The 24,901-nt window shown below is 47.5% G+C and overlaps 1 protein-coding gene across 1 annotated transcript in view; it reads right to left on the bottom strand.

The window, feature by feature from the left end:
• Positions 1-24,901, bottom strand: part of LOC140428791 (uncharacterized) — a 168,346-nt gene that overhangs the window by 70,573 nt on the left and 72,872 nt on the right. Inside the window, exon 3 of the mRNA XM_072515479.1 lies at positions 16,352-16,412. Within this exon, the coding sequence (XP_072371580.1) occupies positions 16,352-16,412 (61 nt within the window). The remainder of the gene's footprint in view (positions 1-16,351; positions 16,413-24,901) is intronic.

Genomic DNA, 24,901 nt, shown 5'->3' with positions numbered 1-24,901 from the left:
TTACCACCCTCCCTGAGCTTACTGAAATATCTAAATCCTGGCACCTGCAACAACCATTCCTGTTCCTGCTCTATCCATGTCTCCGAAATGGCCACAACATCGAAGTCCCAGGTACCAACCCAAGTTCACCCACCTTATTCCGGATACTCCTGGCATTGAAGAAGACACACTTTAAACCACCTTCCTGCCTGCCGGTACACTCCTGCAACTTTGAAACCCTACTCATGACCTCACTACCCTCAACCTCCTGTATACTGGAGCTACCATTCAGGTTTCCAAGCCCCTGCTGAACTAGTTTAAACCCTCCCGAAGAGCATTAGCAAATTTCCCCCCCAGAATATTGGTAGTCCTCTGGTCCAGGTGCAGACCATCCCGTTTGTAGAGGTCCCACCGACCCCAGAATGAGCCCCAATTATCCAGAAATCTGAAACCCTCCCTCCTGCACCATCCCTGTAGCCACGTGTTCAACTCCTTTCTCTCCCTATCCCTCATCTCGCTATCACGTGGCACGGGTAACAACCCAGAGATAATAACTCTGGTGCTCAGCTCACAGGGGGACACTGGATGTGGCAGCCCCAAGCCAGATCCCCAGCATGGGCAAGATGCCACCTGGGCACTAACAACCTGGCACCCTGGCTGTGCCCCTGCCAGGTTGCCCCAGTAGCACTGCCAGGTTGGCAGTGCCACAGTGGCATCAGGGGTGCCAAGGTACCACTCTGTCCAGATCCCAACCACCCAGGGGCTTCCAATTGACTACTTTGTACAATGGAACTGGGATGTATCTCCACCTATCCCCTTCACTACTACGCTCTGCGTAGGGAACAAACATCCTTCTTCAGTTTGAGAGTTTGAGTAGCATCTGTGTCCCTTAAGATGGTTAAGGGTTTGACTACATCAGTTGAGGAAAATGGGGTGAGCTCCCTTTGAGACATAAACTCGGCCTATCTCTCATCTGCCTCATTTCTCACACCTGCTCCCACAGCTGTGTCCCCCTCGGGTCTCCTAACATAGATTAATCATAGATAATCATTGAATTTACAGTGCAGAAGGAGGCCATTCGGCCCCCTGAGTCTGCACCGGCTCTTGGAAAGAGCACCCTACCCAAACTCAACACCTCCACCCAACACCAAGGGCAATTTTGGACACTAAGGGCAATTTATCATGGCCAATCCACCTAACCTGCACATCTTTGGACTGTGGGAGGAAACCGGAGCACCCGGAGGAAACCCACGCGGACACGGGGAGGATGTGCAGACTCCGCACAGACAGTGACCCAAACCGGAATCGAACCTGGGACCCTGGAGCTGTGAAGCAATTGTGCTATCCACAATGCTGCCGTGCTGCCCTTAAGAACAAATAAATCTACACTATATCATTTTACCGTAATCCATGTACCTATCCAATAGCTGCTTGAAGGTCCCTAATGTTTCCGACTCAACTACTTCCACAGGCAGTGCATTCCATGCCCACACTACTCTCTGGGTAAAGAACCTACCTCTGATATCCTTCCTATATCTTCCACCTTTCACCTTAAATTTATGTCCCCTTGTAATGGTTTGTTCCACCCGGGGAAAAAGTCTCTGACTGTCTACTCTATCTATTCCCCTGATCACCTTATAAACCGCTATCAAGTCGCCCCTCATCCTTCTCCGTTCTAATGAGAAAAGGCCTAGCATCCTCAACCTTTCCTCGTAAGACCTACTCTCCATTCCAGGTAACATCCTGGTAAATCTTCTTTGCACCTTTTCGAAAGCTTCCACATCCTTCCTAAAATGAGGTGACCAGAACTGTACACAGTACTCCAAATGTGGCCTTACCAAAGTTTTGTACAGCTGCATCATCACCTCACGGCTCTTAAATTCAATCCCTCTGTTAATGAACGCGAGCACATCATAGGCCTTCTTCACAGCTCTATCCACTTGAACATAGACCCCAAGATCTCTCTGCTCCTCCACATTGCCAAGAACTCTACCGTTAACCCTGTATTCCGCATTCATATTTGTCCTTCCAAAATGGACAACCTCCTGGCCGCGAGGTTTGCTAGTGTCACACGGGAGGGTTTAAACTAGTATGGCAGGGGGGTGGGCACGGGAGCAATAGGTCAGAAGGTGAGGGCATTGAGGGAGAACTAGGGAATAGGGACAGTGTGGCTCTGAGGCAGAGCAGACGGGGAAAAGTTGCTGAACACAGCGGGTCTGGTGGCCTGAAGTGCATATGTTTTAATGCAAGGAGCATTACGGGTAAGGCAGATGAACTTAGAGCTTGGATTACTACTTGGAACTATGATGTTGTTGCCATTACAGAGACCTGGTTGAGGGAAGGGCAGGATTGGCAGCTAAACGTTCCAGGATTTAGATGTTTCAGGCGGGATAGAGGGGGATGTAAAAGGGGAGGCGGAGTTGCGCTACTTGTTCGGGAGAATATCACAGCTATACTGCGAGAGGACACCTCAGAGGGCAGTGAGGCTATATGGGTAGAGATCAGGAATAAGAAGGGTGCAGTCACAATGTTGGGGGTATACTACAGGCCTCCCAACAGCCAGCGGGAGATAGAGGAGCAGATAGGTAGACAGATTTTGGAAAAGAGTAAAAACAACAGGGTTGTGATGATGGGAGACTTCAACTTCCCCAATATTGACTGGGACTCACTTAGTGCCAGGGGCTTAGACGGGGCGGAGTTTGTAAGGAGCATCCAGGAGGGCTTCTTAAAACAATATGTAAACAGTCCAACTAGGGAAGGGGCGGTACTGGACCTGGTATTGGGGAATGAGCCCGGCCAGGTGGTAGATGTTTCAGTAGGGGAGCATTTCGGTAACAGTGATCACAATTCAGTAAGTTTTAAAGTACTGGTGGACAAGGATAAGAGTGGTCCGAGGATGAATGTGCTAAATTGGGGGAAGGCTAATTATAACAATATTAGGCGGGAACTGAAGAACATAGATTGGGGGCGGATGTTTGAGGGCAAATCAACATCTGACATGTGGGAGGCTTTCAAGTGTCAGCTGAAAGGAATTCAGGACAGGCATGTTCCTGTGAGGAAGAAAGATAAATACGGCAATTTTCGGGAACCTTGGATGACGAGTGATATTGTAGGCCTCGTCAAAAAGAAAAAGGAGGCATTTGTCAGGGCTAAAAGGCTGGGAACAGACGAAGCCTGTGTGGCATATAAGGAAAGTAGGAAGGAACTTAAGCAAGGAGTCAGGAGGGCTAGAAGGGGTCATGAAAAGTCATTGGCAAATAGGGTTAAGGAAAATCCCAAGGCTTTTTACACGTACATAAAAAGCAAGAGGGTAGCCAGGGAAAGGGTTGGCCCACTGAAGGATAGGCAAGGGAATCTATGTGTGGAGCCAGAGGAAATGGGCGAGGTACTAAATGAATACTTTGCATCAGTATTCACCAAAGAGAAGGAATTGGTAGATGTTGAGTCTGGAGAAGGGGGTGTAGATAGCCTGGGTCACATTGTGATCCAAAAAGACGAGGTGTTGGGTGTCTTAAAAAATATTAAGGTAGATAAGTCCCCAGGGCCTGATGGGATCTACCCCAGAATACTGAAGGAGGCTGGAGAGGAAATTGCTGAGGCCTTGACAGAAATCTTTGGATCCTCGCTGTCTTCAGGGGATGTCCCGGAGGACTGGAGAATAGCCAATGTTGTTCCTCTGTTTAAGAAGGGTAGCAAGGATAATCCCGGGAACTACAGGCCGGTGAGCCTTACTTCAGTGGTAGGGAAATTACTGGAGAGAATTCTTCGAGACAGGATCTACTCCCATTTGGAAGCAAATGGACGTATTAGTGAGAGGCAGCACGGTTTTGTGAAGGGGAGGTCGTGTCTCACTAACTTGATAGAGTTTTTCGAGGAGGTCACTAAGATGATTGATGCAGGTAGGGCAGTAGATGTTGTCTATATGGACTTCAGTAAGGCCTTTGACAAGGTCCCTCATGGTAGACTAGTACAAAAGGTGAAGTCACACGGGATCAGGGGTGAACTGGCAAGGTGGATACAGAACTGGCTAGGCCATAGAAGGCAGAGGGTAGCAATGGAGGGATGCTTTTCTAATTGGAGGGCTGTGACCAGTGGTGTTCCACAGGGATCAGTGCTGGGACCTTTGCTATTTGTAGTGTATATATAAATGATTTGGAGGAAAATGTAACTGGTCTGATTAGTAAGTTTGCAGACGACACAAAGGTTGGTGGAATTGCGGATAGCGATGAGGACTGTCTGAGGATACAGCAGGATTTAGATTGTCTGGAGACTTGGGCGGAGAGATGGCAGATGGAGTTTAATCCGGACAAATGTGAGGTAATGCATTTTGGAAGGGCTAATGCAGGTAGGGAATATACAGTGAATGGTAGAACCCTCAAGAGTATTGAAAGTCAAAGAGATCTAGGAGTACAGATCCACAGGTCATTGAAAGGGGCAACACAGGTGGAGAAGGTAGTCAAGAAGGCATACGGCATGCTTGCCTTCATTGGCCGGGGCATTGAGTATAAGAATTGGCAAGTCATGTTGCAGCTGTATAGAACCTTAGTTAGGCCACACTTGGAGTATAGTGTTCAATTCTGGTCGCCACACTACCAGAAGGATGTGGAGGCTTTAGAGAGGGTGCAGAAGAGATTTACCAGAATGTTGCCTGGTATGGAGGGCATAAGCTATGAGGAGCGATTGAATAAACTCGGTTTGTTCTCACTGGAACGAAGGAGGTTGAGGGGCGACCTGATAGAGGTATACAAAATTATGAGGGGCATAGACAGAGTGGATAGTCAGAGGCTTTTCCCCAGGGTAGAGGGGTCAATTACTAGGGGGCATAGGTTTAAGGTGAGAGGGGCAAAGTTTCGAGTAGATGTACGAGGCAAGTTTTTTACGCAGAGGGTAGTGGGTGCCTGGAACTCGCTACCGGAGGAGGTAGTGGAAGCAGGGACGATAGGGACATTTAAGGGGCATCTTGACAAATATATGAATAGGATGGGAATAGAAGGATACGGACCCAGGAAGTGTAGAAGATTGTAGTTGAGTCGGGCAGTATGGTCGGCACGGGCTTGGAGGGCCGAAGGGCCTGTTCCTGTGCTGTACATTTCTTTGTTCTTTGTTCTCACACTTTTCAGGGTTAAACTCCATCTGCCACTTCTCAGCCCAGCTCTGCATCCTATCTATGTCTCTTTGCAGCCGACAACAGCCCTCCTTACTATCCACAACTCCATCAATCTTCGTATCGTCTGCAAATTTACTGACCTACCCTTCAACTCCCTCATCCAAGTCATTAATGAAAATCACAAACAGCAGAGGACCCAGAACTGATCCCTGCGGTACGCCACTGGTAACTGGGATCCAGGCTGAATATTTGCCAAACACTACCACTCTCTGACTTCTATCGGTTAGCCAGTTCGTTATCCAACTGGCCAAATTTCCCACTATCCCATGCCTCCTTACTTTCTGCAGAATCCTACCATGGGGAACCTTATCAAATGCCTTACTAAAATCTATGTACACTACATCCACTGCTTTACCTTCATCCACATGCTTGGTCACCTCCTCAAAGAATTCAATAAGATTTGTAAGGCAAGACCTACCCCTCACAAATCCGTGCTGACTATCCCTAATCAAGCAGTGTCTTTCCAGATGCTCAGAAATCCTATCTTTCAGTACCCTTTCCATTACTTTGCCTACCACCGAAGTAAGACTAACTGGCCTGTAATTCCTAAGTCCAGTTAAAGCTAGAATCTGCTCTGTAGTGTTCTCCACTTTTGTTCCCTTTTCAGAATCCTCCTTATGGATCCCCACAAGTCCCATGGGCTTTCCTTGCAACTGCCAACATTCTGAATGTATGTGTCCCACCTTGTCATAATGGTAACACCTAGGCTTCCAAGTCTCACCTCCACCCTCAGTCACTTCCTTCCTGGTCTGAGGAGATCTCAGCATTCCCAGCAATTCATTCTTACCTTGGCCTCCCTTTCACTCTCCCACGTCCCATCCTTTTAAAAATTATGGGTGATGGTACTGTAGCCATCTGGGATGGCCACTTACAACCAGGAACAGAGAAGCTCGCAAAACAAAGCGGCTAAAATGGACAATGCGAGATTCAGGCAGGCTCACAGCCTGAAAATGTATATTTGCGGAGTAAGGAATCCAGACGGTATCGAAATCCCGACCAATTAGCATTTGATGGACCGATTAGCATTTGATGGCCCATCTCCACCAGCCAAAGGACTGGTACTTGAGCGACCGGCACAGTCCCAGGCATTTTGGCGCCACTCCCTGTTTTAGGGAAGCGTAAACAATAAGGTCAGTGACCACTTGGGACACGCCCAGCCATCCAGGCACCCACCCATTTATTGGTTCGAATCGAACATAGTGATCAGGGATCACCCAATTAGTGGGGTCCAAACTGAAGGACTGCCCGAAAGAGCGCGAAAACCCCTAAGCATAAGAAGAGAGTCCACCATGTGTTCGTCCTCTTTTGGACCTGGCGCCCCGGTAACGACTATTTCCAATCGCAGCACCACCAGAAGCAAGTCCAAGTTCAATGCCCGCTACCAGACGGATGAGCCTCGCTGAGCAGCAGTTACTCCTTCAGATCCGATAGATCCAGAATCGAATATCGGTCACTGTTCCTCTGACCGAAGCTGGGTGCCTGACGTTAAGTACAGGTTGTCTTCGTCGATAGGTGTAGTGTTATGTTGCATGATTGATTGTGTGTGTAAATAAAGTACCCTTGACCTTGAACTAACTAACGTGTTTGGCTCTTTGATCGATAGCCGGTTGAACCTTGTGGTGGTATCATTTGATGCCTGTAGACTCTGAGCATTAGAATATAGCTATCAAAGGAAGGAGGGCAACCTCACTGGTTGCCATAGTTACAGCAGAGCCACAGAAAAGGCAACAGTTATTGGCGACATCTGACGGGACTCGACCCAGAAGTGACCGTGTCACTCTGAGAGAACCCACAAAAGCGTTTGAATTAGAAATCCAAATTGGCAAAGTAAAAGAAACCACAAGCAAAACCAGCATCGATCAAACCTCCAAAATTCGGAAGTGCTTAATTTGCATGCGTACTAACAAAGGGATATAAGGTAACCTCGATAGATTTTGGTGCGTAAAACTTTCGGGAGTTGCGTAAACCGGAAAATAGCTTGAGCCGTACACGTGTTTGCACCACCGCTTTATTGCCCCTTGTTCCAAATTCCCAGTAGAGACAGAAATAATTATAGGGATGGCCATGAAGGCAATGGAACGCCTTATGCATCCACAAGAGTCCAAGGTCGCAGCGACCAACAGATCAGAACAGTGTCCCATTTGGGAGGAAGAGATTAGGAAATACCTAAAGGGGAAAGGATGGCCCCTATGGTCGGAATTTTGCAGCATAGGACAGACTTGGTGGGACAGCCTGACCGAGGTCCACAAGAAGAGTTTGACTCAGGTTCATAAGCCGATGGCAATCGTGTCCTGCTTGGCACAGAGGAGTTCGTGAGGACGCTCCGTAGACAGCTTGAGGAAAAGGAGAGAAGTAGAGAAGGAAACATTAGTGAAAGTGAGAGATTAAATGTGCAACTCCGGGAGCAGCTAGAGGCGAAGGAAAAGGAGATGGATGATGTCAAGAGGGCACACCAATCTTGTCTCGTCCACCTCAGCAGCTTCCAGATGCAATATGTTAAGGCCTGCCAGGACACGCAACATGGGGTACTGGTAAGAGAAGAAACAAAGAACCAGGTAGAACAGTTGACGAAACAATGCAAGGATTTGAAGGCAGCCCTCCGAGAACTCCGCAGTTCCACCACGGAACAGAGGCAGAGTTCGGTGGATCATGCCAAGTGCAGGCAGCAAATTGCAAGATTGCAATCACTGCTATCTTTTCAGAATGGGTTCAGAGACACCTTTGATCCACAGCTAGATCAGGGGGATGGCCCCGATTGGCAGGAACTCAGTGAAACTGCTCAACGGTATGTGAGTGAGATAGAATATCAGAATAGAGACCCCCAGGCCCCGAAAAGAAAAGTACAGGCAACACCCAACCCAATGAACCCCATCACTACACAGCGCAGGGTCACCACAGAAGACCAACCCGATTTTGGTATACAACCCCATTAACCATCACCCAGTTAAGAGACGCCCGGGACCAAATTGAGACTTTCCACCCCACATCAGACCCACACCACTTTTCAAACTAGTTAAGCAACAGACCCTCATGTACGGTTCAGACGAGCAGGAAGAGGTAAAGCTCATAAGTGATGAGCCTAGACCCGTCAGTTAGTTCAGCCCTTCCCGACCCAAAAAATGTAAGAGGAGGCAGCCTCCAAGGCATGAAAACAGCCATTTTAGACGCCATTGGCTACAATAGAGGAGATCCGGTCGAAGGACTCAACCGGTGCAGACAGAAAAAGGGAGAGCATCCAACAGCCTCTGGATCCACTTTACCGCTGTATTCGGTGAATTAGCCTGCGCCCGTTTATCAGCAGACGATAAGGCCAAATGGACCCGTACTCTAGTATCCCATGCCACAGAGGCAGGACAGAAGGCATGTGCTAGTTACGACCCCTCAGACCCAGCACACAATCAAGTGTGGGTACTGAAGCGCTTATCCAGAGCTTGGGAACAGACCCTACACAGAAAGACAGAGCACAAAAGAGTAGACGCCACAATGAATCCAGTAAGGACACACCAAGACCCCGCATGGGTCAATGAAGGCTGAGGTACCGCACAGCACCCTGAAGCGCCTGAATGTTATAATTGTGGACACAAGGGACATTACGCGCGAGAATGCAATGCCCCCTGAAACAGCAACGGAATCAGCACACAAATGCCCCCCCTAGGAACAATGCCTGACCCATCCACAGTGTTCGCGTTTGAGCAGATAATTACGCCATATACGGCACCGATTGACAGTGTTCGGGCTCCCCAACTTGGGTCTGCGATACCCTTTGGGATGAGTCCGGTAGACCGGTAGTTGCAGGCACAGTCCGGGGGCACCCAGTAGAGTTCCTTTGGGACACAGCAGGGTCCCAAACCACGTTAAGCTCCTCCGCGATGTACCAGAGAGATATATGGCCCACTATGGACACCATTACCCTTAGTGGCTTTACAGGTCACCTCCAGCAGGGACACATCACAGCCCCTGTGGATGTACAGATTGGCAACATTAAAACGGAACACTCGGCCATTTTGGTAGATTTCCCCAGGCAGCAGAACACATCTTAGGAATAGATTTCATGAGTGCACACAACCTTTCGTTCGACCCCGTTAATAGATGTGTGTGGAAAATGGCCAGAGCAGCGCGCGCCCCCACCACGCTCACAGTAGGAGACTACACACACACAATTAGCTCAGTAGGAGGGTACTGGTTTGATTCACAAACCATTACCACAGACAAGACGGTTAGAGAAGTCTTGAAAAGACATAAAGCATTGTTTGTCCAGCACAAGCCGACTGCGGCAAAATCCCAGGAGTGGTTAACATTACGGGTCCTGATCCGAAGCCCCAGAAACAATACGGCTTTCCCAAGCAAGCCGAGGGAGAGATTGCCAAAGTAATCCAGAATTTATTAAACCAAGGAGTGATTCGACCCGTAGCATCAATGAACAATGCTCCGATTTGGTCCGTACGGAAACCAGATGATTCATGGCGACTGACCATCGATTATAGGGAATTAAACAAAGTGACTCCCTTAGCAGCCCCCACCGTTGCCACGAGTCCCGAGACCATGTTAAAACGGGGCTCCAGTCAAAATCTTTCACGGTTTTGGATATCAGCAATGGCTCTTGGTCCATACCACTGGACAAAGCATGCCAGTTATAAATTTGCGTTCATTTTCCAGGCACAGCAGTACACATGGACGTGCCTTCCACAAGGCTCCCCCTCCATTTTCCACAGACAATTGGCGAACGGCTTATCAAAATTTTCCCACCCTGAATGCCTTGTTCAGTATGTGGACGACTTGCTCCTGCAGACTGACACCAAGGAAGAACACATTTCGCTTCTTTCGGAATTATTAGGACTACTCACAGAAATTGGATGCAAAATTAACCCCAAGAAGGCCCAAATCCTCCAGAAAAAGTCACATATTTAGGTACGGTCATCACGCATGGTAAGAGTGAAATTGAACATAAACGCATAGACTCGATTGTAAAATTGCCCTTGCCCCAAAACGTTACAGCACTCTGGTCATTTTTAGGACTGGTTGGTTATTGTAGAAATCACATAGACGGTTTCGCCACAAAAGCAGCCCCACTTTCCGAGCTCCTTAAGAAACAGGATCTATGGAAATGGCTTCCACAGCACACGGACGCGTGGATGCATTGAAACGCGCCCTAAGCACAGACCCCGCTTTGCAAGCCCCAGATTCACACTCCCCATACACGATAGAGGTAGCAACTACCGACCGAACCTTTTCGGCCGTACTCCTACAGGAAAGGCATGATCGTTTAAGACCCGTAGCCTATGCCTCACGAGTTTTAGATCCAGTAGAGCAGGAATTTTCAGCCTGCGAAAGGCACCTGCCAGCAGTTTTCTGGGCGGTACAATGCTTCTCGTACATAACCGGACTCAACCCCATAACCATTTTGACCGAGCACGCCCCGACACAGCTTTTATTAGATGGCAGACTAAAAGACGGCAGTCAGCCAAATTTGAGAAGCGCGATGGACCTGACTCCTACAATGACGCGACATTACCGTAATACGGACAAAAACGCACACGATTCTGACCGACAATTGACACTATGCAAGAATCCCACAGGAATGCGAGATCTTAGCACCCAAGCACAGCACAGGCCCCTTTGTTCCTAAGTTGGTACTGTTATGGGAGAGGTGTTTTCAGAACCCCAAAATGTATCATGGAGTTCAACCAGCCCCACCATTAATGGATTGTTGCTTTTGAAGCACACGGCTTGTTCCCTAGGTGTAGGTCCAATTATGGACACGTGGTTTTTAAAACAAAACAATGTTTATTCCATGAACTCAAATTAACCTTTTAAATAAACATTGGATCTCTTAACACCCCTTGCTTCAAAGATAACCCCGAAAATAATACACTTCCCAATTCTGCAAACTGTTCCTTTACACATCCAAAAGACTTAACAAATCCTTCAAACTGAAGCACATTAGATTTATATTCAATACTGAGACCTTTTTTACAATTCCGATTTCACCAAATGATTACGAGATAGTCCTTCATGGCAGAGATCACCAGCAATGCAGCTTACAGCCACACCCAAGCTTTCTTCAAACTGAAACTAAAACACCCAAAAAGCAGAAGTGAGCTGTGATGCCCCCTGTGACATCACTTTCATAATATGATCAGCTTCATTTCTTAAAGGTACATTTCTTAAACATCCAATTCTTAAAGGCACTCTCACATGACAGTACCGAAAAGACAGGCATCCGACCACAGACGACCCAACCCACAGACAAAGCTTTGAGAATTTTTGTAGATGGCTCCTCCACAGTCCTTGATGTAAAAAGAATCACAGGATGTGGTATTTATGTAGAGGACGTGCAGGGACGCGCTTTAGAAGAGATCGCATTAAAGTTGCCTGGACACTTAGGTTCGCAGGCAGCCGAGTTAGCAGCCATTGCTTACATCGTCCAGCACCCCGATTCGTTCCCGACCCCAACAGATGGAAAATCTCTACCCTCAGCGCCATTACTCAATCACATCCTCCAGACAGCTAAAGATGGAAAATATGGAATAGTTAAAGTTAGAAGTCACCATCGTTCCTCCCCACCCGGTAACGTGAAAGCAGACACCCTAGCGAAGGCAGGCTCACGATATGGCCACTTTTGGCAACCCCTGAGAGTGCCCCAGTACACACGGTTCAGGTCTCAAAGACCAACATTCAAGACTTAGCCCAAGCACAGAAGGAAGATGAGACATTAAAGGAAGTTTTAAAAGGAAACTTCCCAGCTCTCTACGAAAAGTTTAAAAATTCTTTAACGATCCATGAGGGAATCGTTTCAAAAGACGGCATTTATGTAGTCCCCACCCAGGACACCAGGACAGGAAAGAGATCATTTGCAAATTCCATGACGGACATGGACACCAAGGGATAGAATCCACTCTTGCCCACCTCAGACCCCTCTGCTGGTGGCCTGATTTAAAAACCAACATATCCCATTACGTTTAGAATTGCTTGATTTGTGCAGAGAACCCGGAGAGATATACGAAAAAGGCCCAGCTACGACACACCCATGGACAAACTTGCAGTTAGACTATATTGGTCCCCTCCCCGCCCCCCTGCAGAAATTGATACAAATATGTGTTGGTTGTCATTGACACATTTACGAAATGGGTCGAACCTTTCCCTTCGAGAACTAATACTGCCAAGGCCACGGCAAAGATCCGAACCGAGCAAATTTTCACCAGATGGGGACTCCCCCGTAGTAATGAGTCGGACCAAGGTTCGCACTTCACAGGCAGGGTCATGAAAAATGTCATGACAATTTTTGGTATAAAATGGAAGTTTCACATTGCCTATCACCTGCAGTCCAGCGGCATTGTGGAATGCATGAATTGGACACTAAAGGCCACACTTAGGAAAATGGTGCAGCAGCACAACACGACATGGGACACAGTGCTCCCATTCACATTGATGTTTATCAGAAACACATTGTCGAGTTCGACACGTTACACCCCCCATACCCTCATGACTGGACGACCCATGAAGGGTACCGAGTATTTATTTGGACTTCATTTGGCCAGCCCCGCAGTCACCGCCCTGACCCATGGCAAAGCGGTCCAAAACATGTTAGAGAATATTAAAGCAGCACAGCTCGCTGCAGCTGTTTGACGAGGCGCTAAATGAAAACAGAGTAAGGCCTGCTTTGATAAGACAGTACACCCGACAGAGTATACAGTTGGACAATAAGTCATAATCTCCCTCTACAACCCCAGCTCATTCCTCTCCCCTAAATTTGCAGGACCCGATTCAATCTCTGACAAAGTAAGCCCCTCAGTTTATAAAATCACATATCCGAATGGAAAGTCAGTTCCATGTAAACCAGCTTAAGGTTTATGGAACGCAGTGCAGCCACTCGCACCACCTCTCATTGGCAATGGCAGACAACAGAGACCCACCAACTGACAACCCAATCCCCCCCTCCGCCAGCAGCAACAGCACGTCCACAGACAGGACCTTGACCCCTGCCCCCAGGATCAAATTTCACCCTAACGCTTGATTCGGCTGCCAGCGACAGCACAACTGACGACCCTGAGAGACCCGAACACTGGACACACAGGCCAGGCCCCAGTCACTACAGCCCCAGCGACACTGACCATGATATGTTCAGCCCCTTAGAGACGATTTATTTGCTGTTACCGGAACCTGACCCACCACCAAACGATAGCGACACCCCCCTTGCCCCTACCGCCCTACAGAATTGAAACACTGGCACCACGATAATTCCTGTCGTCTGACATGGAATGATGAAATGGACCCACATCGGCACACGCTGCATTGGCACTGAAACTCCAGGAACAAGTTTGGCACCCGAGAGATGGTGATGACTCCGGGTCTGACTCTCACCATGCTAACTCCTTTGAGACCCTTTTTGGAATGGAACCTTGAGGTGTCCAGATGATGAGAGAAAGGAACCGACTGAGATTTATGGTGTCCTATTCTCTGATGGAACCTGCCTGCTCTTCTTCTTTAGTTTTAATGTTGTACGTTTTTTCTTGTACGATTTTGTGTGTCGGCCTCACGAATAATTTCTTGATACAGTAATGACTACTCTTCTGACGCCAAATGGCAGTTAAAGAAACAAGTTTGTTGGAGCCCATATATCCTCAAATTCTTACCGCTCTTGGAAGGTCACTCAGGCAGTGGAGTAACAGCACTGATCCCCTCCCTGCCTGAGGACCCCCTATGCATTTGGTCAGCCAAGCTCGGGTAGTGGAGTAACGGCACTGATCACAGCCCTACCCGGGGATTCCACCCATTCTTGCCCTGCCGCGGATCATACGCACCCCATTCGGAGAATTGTTTACGAAACTCTTTTGCTGTTCTTTTCACATCTGTAGTTTAAAGAATGCACTTTTGCCACAACTTTTGCCCCTTTCCGGTGACCCTTCGGTTGCTACCCCCCCCCCCCCCCCCCACCTGCTATTTACATGTTCAAATCACTTGGTTGGAAAATGAGTTTGCAGAGGACAGAGAAATTGTCCGCCCACTCAGCCCATCAAACACAGCCTGCGAGAGTGCTCGCACTGTGACAGAATTTTTTTTTCAGATGTCTTGTCTCCCAAATGGTTGTTTAAACATTTTTTTTAAAAATGAGGGAGTCACATATGGTGACGATTCTAAATGGGAAATTGACGTTAAGGAGAAACAGACAGACAAACGAAATATTAAGCAACAAGATAATAACAGATATTATGCTTGTACCCCCAGGAAGATACGAAGATACCTGAAGATGGAGAAAAGCACGGACAAGATGAAGACGAACCCGGAGATCTGCATCATGATCGTCGCTGGAACAATACAGCTGCGTGCGTTACCCACCCCTACCTCCCTCACCAAACAAGCCCCTGACACGACTACCCAACACAACACTCCCAGCCCGGACACTACACCACACATAGACCCAGCCACTGATACCCCCACTTGGTGTGAGAATCAGTAGACCCTACTGGTCTTAGCTATATTGTGCAGTGGCATCCAGACAATCAGACTTCGGAAATGGAGATCAGACTCCAGTATACACCTATTCCCTTCCCTCGGACTCCAGCAAACCCCACACTCTTTCTAAACCCTTCCTCCCTAATAAATTCCGCGGTTGTTGTTTCTTTAATAAAGTTACTTCTTTATACATGGACATTTGATAAGTAGGAATGTGATGCTGCTATTGGTTATATTTTTTGTATTGTAAGATAAGTTCTTTGATTGTTAAATAGCAGCATGAGTGTAGTCTAGTTAGAGAGTTAGAGGTTCCCCTTTTTGTGTAAGGAGACTGGAATGTAGGTTTGAATGTTATATGCCCCCTTAGGAATTTTTAGAATATGTGTTGTGTTAGGGAAACTTAGGTAACTATTTTGACCCATAGGACAGAGTAGGGTAGAACCTATTTTTGATTGAGGGTACCCGGCATGTCAGAGAACAGGAGAAGACCCAGTAGTGTGATCCTCACGCTTCGCATTGAGGATCAAGAGGACGGAGTGTAGCCATCTGGGATGGCCACTTGGTGGCCATTTGCGGAGTAAGGAATCCAGACGGTATCGAAACCCGGACCAATTAGCATTTGATGGACCGATTAGCATTTGATGGCCCATCTCCACCAGCCAAAGGACTGGTACTTGAGCGACTGGTACAATCCCAGATATTTCGGCGCCACTCCCTGTTTTAGGGAAGTGTAAACAACAGGTTCAGTGACTGCTTGGGACACACCCAGCCATCCAGGTACCCGCCTATTTATTGGTTCGAATCGAACATAGTGATCAGGATCACCCAATTAGTGGGGTCCAAACTGAAGGACAGCCCAAAGAGCGCGAAAACCCCCAAGCAGAAGAGAGTCCACCATGTGTTTGTCCTCTTTTGGACCTGGTGCCCTGGCAACGACCATCTCCAATCGCAGCACCACCAGAAGCAAGTTCAAGTTCAATGCCCGCTACCAGACGGATGAGCCTAGCTGAGCAGCAGTTACTCCTTCAGACCCGATAGATCCAGAATCGAACATCAGTCACTGTTCCTCTGACCTAAGCCGGGTGCCTGAAGTTAAGTACAGGTTGTCTTAGTCGATAGGTGTAGTCAACTAGTAGTGTTATGTTGCATGATTGATTGTGTGTGTAAATTAAGTACCTTTGACCTTGAACTAACTAACTGGTGTTTGGCTCTTTGATCGATAGCCGGTTGAACTTTGTTCATTTGATACCTGGCGACTCTGAGCATTAGAATATAGATATCAAAGGAAGGAGGCCAACCTCATTGATTGCCATAGTTACAGCAGAGCCACAGAAAAGGCAATAGTACAAAGGTTTACATTCATGGATTAGCCATAATTGCTGCCTGCCCTGCAACCTTCACTCCAGGAACCTTTACTTTAGGAGATAGGGATTCTTAAATGTGTCTGAGTGAATGACCTCTCTTAGAGCCTCATAGGTAGTTGCTTACCTGTTAGATTGTATGAATTCAGAAACCTGTGATCTCCCAATATGTTGCTGTGTGAGGTATGCTTAGGTGTGAATTTGAGGTGGCGGAGAGAGTCAAAATGAGAATATTGATTCTCTTTTGTAGTGTTTAATAGCATCAGATGCAAGATAATTTTTAATATCCTATAAAAACATTTTCTAACTTACTGCCCTTCTACAATCATTCTCGTTTAAAGAATACTGGAAACTTGACAATATGTGAACTGTTAGAATTGTGAACACTTACCCCCAGTGTGATAGTGGGTTCATCTGTTGAACTGGCAACAAAACTGTAAACATCAGCTGTGCTGTTGACAGAAAATATCCAGTTGATTAGACCATTACTGAAATATGTCATGTACAAATTGCACGCATTACTTAATTTTACTTGGTTAATATGATTTAATAATCAGGACGCTAATCAGCTTGCACAGACTTTGGCGTGATTTAACGGAAATGAAACAGAGTTCCATGTTGGGTGCAATTAACTGGGTGTTTTGGGGCATTTGCAGTGTCAGAACGGCCCCGATATTAAATGGCACTCTGATTCATTCCTGGGCCTTGGCAAGGAATGGCCCACCGAGGTTGCCCTTAGTCTCATTTACTGCACAATGAGCTCTGCTTGCCAGAGACCCCCCCCCCCCCCGCCAACCTCCACCGAGACCTCTGGACCTACCCAGCACTCCCAATGAGCAGGGTTTCAATCCAGGTTGCCCCGATGACACTGCCAGGGTGCCAGGCTGGCAATGTCACAGTGGCATCAGGGGTGCCAAGGTACCACCCTGTCCAGATCCCAACCACCCAGGAGCTCCCAATCGACTACTTTATACAATGGGACTGGGATATATCTCCACCTATCCCCTTCAATACTACCTCAGTTATCATTGACCTCTCTGGAGGGAACAAAAATCCTTCTCCAGTTTATGACGTTGAGTAGCGCCTGTGTCCCTTAAGATAGTTATGGGTTTGGCTACATCAGTTGAGGAAAATGGGGTGAGCTCCCCTTTAGACATAAACTTGGCCTATCTCTCATATTCCTCACACCTGCTCCCACTGTTGTGTTCCCCTCAGGTCTTCTAAGTAAAGTTAAAGCTGGAGTCTGCTCTGTCGTGTTCTCCATTTCTGTTCCCTTTTCAGAATCCTCCTTATGGACCTCCACAAACCCATGGGCTTTCCTTGCAACTTCCAACATGCTGAATGAACGTGTCTCACCATGTCATAATGATAACACCAAGCTTTCAAGTCTCACCTCCACCCTTAGCCCTTTCATTCCTGGTCTGAGGACATCTCAAGAGGAGATCCCAGCAATCCGTTCCCTACCTTGGCCTTCCTTTCACTCTCCTACTTCCTATCCTTTTAAAAATTATGGAGGTGATGGTACAAAAGTTTAAATTTATGGATCAGTTCAGAATCAGCCATAATTGGGCAGCATGGTAGCACAGTGGTTAGCATAGTTGCTTCACAGCTCCAGGGTCCCAGGTTCGATTCCCGGCTTGAGTCACTGTCTGCGCGGAGTCTGCACATTCTCCCAGTGACTGAGTGGGTTTCCTCCAGGTGCTCCGGTTTCCTTCCAGTCCAAAGATGTGGTTAGGTGGATTGGCTATGCTAAATTGCCCTTAGGTTAGATGGGGTTGCTGGGTGACGGGGATAGGGTGGAGGTGTGGGCTTAAGTTGGGTGCTTTTTCCAAGAGCCGGTGCAGACTCGATGGGCCGAATGGTCTCCTTCTGCACTGTAAATTCTATGATTCTATGGTGCAGACTAGATGGGCCGAATGGCCTCCTTCTGCACTGTAAATTCTATGATTCTATGATAATTGCTGCCTGCCCTGCAACCTTCACTCTCTGGTCTTCAACATTGGTTCTTACTTTAGGAGGTATGGATTTTAAATTTGTCTCAGCGAATAACCTCTATAAGAGCCTCATAGGTTGTTGCAACTCCCAATGCTCAGACCCACCTATCAAAATTATTTTGCTCAACCCTTTCAAATTCTGACTACGTCTGTCCCAGCTGTCTCTTTAAATTTCAAAACGTTTGCCTATATGCTTCTGGAACCAATTCATTTGCATCCAGAATAACCCTTCTTGCCGTGTAATAATTCTCAGACTCCTGCTCTGAGAGGAAAGCATGAACCTTCTGTGCCCGCCCCATCGGTTTACCCTGCAGGGATGAAGTCCATTTTTCTTTTCGCCACCGCATTTAGTTTACTATTTTCTCAAAAACCCTAAAAAAGGTTTCTGCCTCCTTCTCATCGAATTTCAGGAGGGCCTGTATAAATTTAAACATTCCGCTACTGGGTTCCGTTTGAGGCTTATGTACCCCTCCACTTTTTGGCAACCCCCACTCATTAGTAGTGCCCTAAGATATAAATCTATCTCTTGCTTTTTCCTCTTCCTCTCTCTTTTTATTTTTCCACCCTCACTCTTCCTTTTTCCTCTCTCCTTTCTTTTCTCTCTCTTTATATTTTCCTCCCTCTTTCCAACCCCTTCATTTCCATCTCCATGTGTTGTCTTTTTTCCATATGCCTCAGCTCTATTCCTTTTGGTCGACCATAAGACCATAAGACATAGGAGCGGAAGTAAGGCCATTCGGCCGATCGGATCCTTTTGCATCAGCTCCCTTTCCTTTCACTGCATCTCCATTTCTATTCTTTTAAATTCCCTTTCATGCTCTAACAGCAACTGAACTCTGTTGCTATCTTTGGCTGTGTTTCTCAATTTAGCTCTGTTTAATTAGGTTTGCTCAAGAGTCGCCAGGTATCTTTCGAAACCGCCACAAGGTTCAGAACCGAATACTGATCAATGACTCGATACACCAGTTAGTAAGTTCAAAAGCAATGCTCATTTATTTACACACAGTCAAATCTACTCATGCATAAACTCTACAAACTAAATTATCACTATTACTAAAGCCTACACTTAGCTTTGGGTGCCCACTCAGTCAGAGGAACAATGGCCGTTGCTCGGTGCTGAGGCTGCTGGGTTGAGCTGTTTACAGGTTAGCAACTAGGAGCGTCTATCTCGTAGCGTGCGTTGACTTGGAACTTACTTGGTCTGGTGTAGCTGCTAAGCTGGTCTCTCTCTTCGCTGAGAGCCAAAGCCAAAGAAGAAAGATTCTCCCTTGGGTAATACCTTTTGTACTAAAAAAGGCTTTGCGCACTTTTGGGCGGGCCTTGAACTTGGCCTCAATTAATTGGGCCTTTCCCAATCATCCGTATCGATCTTCCTCCAATAGATGGGTGGTTCCCTGATTGCTGGCGTATCCTAGGTGACCGTTGGTCTGCTTTGTTTTAGTCTCTTCTGGCGCCGGGGTGTCTGCCTTAACATTGTGTATCTAAATGTTTCCCTTTTGTCCCCGGAGATGACTCATTAGTATGTAGATTGCTTAGCAGTTTCTCTCCTTCTGAGAGATTAAGGTTCTAATCAACAGACAGACCTTGCTGCTTGTTTCTTAGTATTGTCCAATTTTCCCTGCATTCTTTGCAAGTGTCCATTTTATAATCGGGACGTGGCCATCCCAGATGGCTACACACCCTCCTTGTGATCCTCAATGCAAAGCGTGAAGGATCACACTGCTACGTCGTCTTCATCCTCTGACCAACCGGAGCACCCATACTTAGGCTCTACGCTGTCCTATCCTATGCAACACAATTTTACCTAAACCATTTTAAATACATTCATTATCATAAAACTCTACGGGGCGCTATGACATTAATACATGCATTACAGAAAAATAAAAAAACTGGAACCTCTAACTATTCTCAATAAACTATCCTCATTCAAACAATCCAAAAATCTATACATCTTAACCTGTACAAAATAGCAGCACACAAATTTCTCTGGCCTGGCAGTCAGACACAGAGGTTTACATCTCTTTATTCCACAGAATACACAAAACAAAACGGATGTCCCAATGGGTTCGGGGGTCTGGTGAAATCCGAAAATGGGGGACCTAAACCTGTATACCGGGGTGCGAGAGCGATATGCTCTCTTTCGCCATTTCCTAACTCTAAACGTTTGCACGACACCTCAAAGTATCGGCAGCACTACGAGTGCTTCGACTGCATATGAGAGTGAGTACCAGGTGATAAACTTATCACACCAGGTCGGGGTATTGCTAGCTGTCGTTGTGCTAGTTATCTCGGGGTTCCGTGTATTGTAGGGGTGAGAATCATTTACGGTTTGTGTGGTAGAGGTCAGGGGGTAGCGTCTGCGCGCAACTGAAGGGATCCCGCGAAGATTCATGTGAACATGAAGGCTGTCTTCATCTTTACATTTCTTTGTTCTTTGTTTGTTCTTTGTCGGTCGTCTTCTTTGTCTTCCTCTGGGGTTCCTGAGGTTCCGGTGTTCTGTGAACACAAGCATAATTTCTGTTATCATCTTGCTTAAGATCTCGTATGTCTGTCTGTCTGTCCTTTATTGCCAATTTCCCATTATAATTGGTCACCACCTGTGACTCCCTCATTTAAAAAAAAAACGAATATTTGGAGTAGACATCTAAGAAAAATACTGCCGTACTGCGAGCCGTCTCGCAGCCTGTGTGATTTACCATCCCAGTGTTTGAGAACGTAAATAGCATAGGGAAGCAACCTAAGGGTTGCCAAAACCAAACAAAAGAATTTCGAACGTAACGAGCCAAAATGGGGTGTGTATGGGCCGCGCGCGGCGGGTAAGAAATGGGTGGAATCCCCGGGTAGGACAGTGATCAATGCGGTATGTGCTCTACAGCTGACCAGAGGGGGGGTCCTCAGGCAGGGTGGGGACAAATGCCGTTTCTCCACTGCCTGAGCAACCGGCAAGAACGGGTAAGAATGTGGTCGTCGTGGCGGCTTCCTCTCGAATCAGGAGAGTAACTATGAGTCGTGTCTGTCGACAAACTAGTTCCTCTGAACTATTGTCTGGGGACAAACTTGTTCCTCTAACAGGCGTTGGGCGTCAAAGGAGTGGTGACGTGGGGCCGTGAAAACTTTCGGGTTTACGAACAACACTTAACGTTAACACGAACGAACAAACATACAACGAAAATGGTGCAGGTTCCATCAGAAAGGACACTATATCTCTCCATCGGTTCCTTTTTTCTCCATCATCTGGACACCTCACTGCTCAATAGCGAACAGGGTCGCAAAGGGATTCATTTGGTGGGAGTCAGACTCTAAGTCATCATCTTCTCCCGGCTGCCAAACTCTTGACTGTAGTAACCGTGCTAAAGCTGCTTGGGGCGAATTAGGGTCCATCTCATCGTTCCGGATGAGCCTGAACGAATTGTCTCGGTGCCAGAATCGTGTGTCGAGGTTGGAGCTACTATGCTTCAATCCGTAATCGTCGGGCGGTGGGTCTGGGTCAGGGGCTTTGATATAAATAATCTCAAATGGGTCAGTGGAATCATGCTTGGAATCGCTGAGAGTGGGGTCTGGTGCAGGGGTATAGTTGTAACGTGGTATGCTATGGCTATCGTCATCGTGATCGCTGTCACTGTCACTGCTGGTTGAAGGAAGGGAGAGGCGGAGTCGTGCCTCTGGATGCGGAGTTGAAGTCGTGTCTGAGGGCGGGCTGGACTGGGTGGGGGAGGGTGGGAATACGTCATCTGTGGGCGGGGCGTGCTCCTCTGCTGCTGCGAGCAGGATCTGGTGTGTGTGGTTATTCTGCGAGCCATAAGCCTTGAGCTGGCTTATATCAAACCACGCAGACTTACCATTGGGATAGGCTATTTTGTATACTGAGGGGCTGACTTTGTCCGAAATGGAGTACGGTCCGGAAAATTTTGGCGAAAGGAATGAGCTGGGGTTGTAAAGGGAAAGCATAACTTGTTGCCCTACTGTAAACTCAGTGGCGTGTACTGTTTTGTCGAAACAAGCCTTGCTCTATTTCTTCCTGGTTCCAAGTCTCACTGCTGCTGCGAGTTGGGCTGTGCCTTTATGTTCTGTACCAGTTGTTTAACCGCATTTTCATGCGTGAGGGCTGTAACTGCGGGGCTGGCCAAATCCAGTCCTAATAAATACTCAGTGCCTTTCATGGGGCGTCCGGTCATGAGGGTGTGGGTGTATCCAGTGGACGTGGATACCATGTTTCTTAAAAACATTAAAGCAAATGGGAGAACTGAATCCCAGGTGCTGTTATTCTGCTGAACCATCTTCCTGAGGGTGGTTTTTAATGTCCTATTCAAACTCTCTACAATACAACTAGACTGGGGGTGGTATGCAATGTGAAACTTTTGTTGAATGCCGAAAATCGTGAGGACGTTTTTCATTACACGTCCTGTGAAATGGGAGCCTTGATCAGACTCTATACTGCGTGGGAGGCCCCATCTTGTAAAGATGTGGTGTGTTAATATTTTAGCCGTCGTCTTGGCCGTATTAGTTCTTGATGGAAATGCTTCCACCCATTTTGTGAAGGTGTCTATGACCACCAACACATACTTGTAACCATTTCTGCAGGGGGGGTAGGGGTCCGATATAAGCTATCTGGAGATTTGTCCAGAGTCCATTAACGGGGCGGGTATGACTAAGTTGAGCCTTTTTAACATAACTGTCCGGATTGTTCTGGGCACAGATTAAGCAATTCTCAATGTAAAGCGTTACATCGGTTTTTAAATCAGGCCACCAGCAGAGCGGTCTGAGGTGGGCTAGGGTGGGTTCAATTCCTTGGTGTCCATGATTGTCATGGAACTGACAAATTATCTGGTTCCTGTCCTGGCTGGGAACTATATAAATGCCATCCTTTAAAATCACACCATCGTGTGTGGTGATTGCGTTTCTGTATTTATCATACGAGGCTGGGAAGGTTCTCTTTAAGACTTCCCTGAGTTTCTCGTCCTCTTTCTGTGCCTTCGCTAGATCCTGAATGTTGGTCTATGAGACCTGAACTGCGTGTACTGGGGTGCTTTCGGGGGGTTCCAAAAATAACCATGCCTGAAGCCTGCCTTCGCTACGGTGCCTGCTTTAACGTTACATGGGGGGGGGGGGGGGCGGGGGGAACGGTGATGACTGCGAAACTTAATTATTCCGTATTTCCTGTCCTTCGCTGTCTCTAAGATATGCCCGAGTAATGGGGCTGAGGGTAGGGGTTTACTGTCCACGGAAACAAATTGTCTTGTTTCCCAGAGTGGTAGGAATGTCTGCTGGGGTTGGGAACGAGTCAGGGTGGTTTACAATGTATGCAATTGCTCCGAGTTCTGCTGCCTGCGAGCCTAAGTGTCCTGGCAACTTTAATGAAATTTCATCTAGGGTGCGTCCCTGCACGTCCTCTACATATATACCGCAACCGGTAATTCTTTCTATTTAACATTGTGGAGGAGCCATCCACATAAATCTCCAGGAGTGCGCACGTGTCTGTGGGCTGGGGTCTCTGGGGTGTACTACCTGTGTCCTGGGAGGTGTTTTGGGAATAAATGGGCCTGTGTTCTGTTTTGTGGTGATGATCTCACATTTATGAGGGGTGCCTGCATACTGCAAATTATCGGCAAGGAAGGTGTGGGTCTTGGTTCGTTTTACTGTAATGTCCCGTCCCTGTAAAAGAAGGGTCCAACGGGCTGCGCGGATTTGGCTGACTGTGCCATCTTTAAGTCGGCCAATAGCTTGCATTGCAGGTCAGCTGGGAGCGGGAGAGAGAGCCGGGACTTTGGAAACAGCACGGGAGATTGAAAAAGGGCGGGAGCTGCGAGGCAGAGCGGACAGTTTAAAAGGTCGCGGCCTGGGTGAGGTAAGTACTGCTTAACAATCTCCTTACCTTGCAGGTCAGCTGGGAGCGGGAGAGAGAGAGAGCCGGGACTTTGGAAACAGCGCGGGAGATTGAAAAAGCGCGGGAGCTGCGAGGCAGAGTGGACAGTTTAAAAGGTCGCGGCCTGAGTGAGGTAAGTACTGCTTAACAACTTCCTTACCTTGCAGGTCAGCTGTTAGTTTCGGGAGATCAGTTTCGGGAGCAGGCCTATTGGCTGACTGTAAATCAGGAAGGATAAAAAGGGTGTGGCTGAAGTGCCTTTAGAAACAGAGTGCTGGAGGCAAACAGAGTGTATCTGAGTTTGGGTAAGGCTGAGTTTGGGTAAGAGGTGAGTGAGGGCTGTGTTTTTTGGTGTTTGGGGGTGACTTTCCCCCCCCAAAAAATCCAATTAATTAAGTAAATTAATTAACTAGTTAAGGGAATTTGGTGCTCATCTTAAGGAGGTGCAGAGAAGCAGACTCGTGAAGGAGTCTCGGGAGCAATTACATCACAGCCAGCAGGTAAGTGATTGGCTTGTGACTGGTAAGTGATTTCTCTCTCTTTGACTTTCTCTTAGCTGTGTAGTGTAGTTCAAATTTAACTTCAGGTTTAAGTCATGGCAGGAGAGCTCAGACCCGTGTCATGCTCCTCTTGTGAGATGTGGCAAGTCAGGGACCCTTCTGGTGTCCCTGACTCCTTCATCTGCAAGAAGTGTGTCCAACTGCAGCTCCTGTTAGACCGCTTGACGGCTCTGGAGCTGCGGATGGATTCACTTTGGAGCATCCGAGATGCTGAGGAAGGTGTGGATAGTACATTCAGTGAGTTGGTCACACCGCAGATTAAAATTACTGAGGCAGATAGGGAATGGGTGACCAACAGACAGAGGAAGAGTAGGAGGGCAGTGCAGGGATCCCCTGCGGTCATCTCCCTCCAAAACAGATTTACCGTTTTGGAAACTGTTGGAGGAGATGGCTCGCCAGGGGAAGGTGGCAGCAGCCAGGTTCATGGCACCGTGGCTGGCTTTGCTGCACAGAAGGGCGGGAAAAAGAGTGGCAGAGCTATAGTGATAGGGGATTCAATTGTAAGGGGAATAGACAGGCGTTTC

The sequence above is a fragment of the Scyliorhinus torazame genome, chromosome 8 (assembly GCF_047496885.1).
Source record: "Scyliorhinus torazame isolate Kashiwa2021f chromosome 8, sScyTor2.1, whole genome shotgun sequence".
Lineage (NCBI taxonomy): Eukaryota > Metazoa > Chordata > Chondrichthyes > Carcharhiniformes > Scyliorhinidae > Scyliorhinus > Scyliorhinus torazame.
The sequence above is the reverse complement of the archived record's forward strand: the minus strand, read 5'-3'. Positions and strand labels throughout refer to the sequence as shown.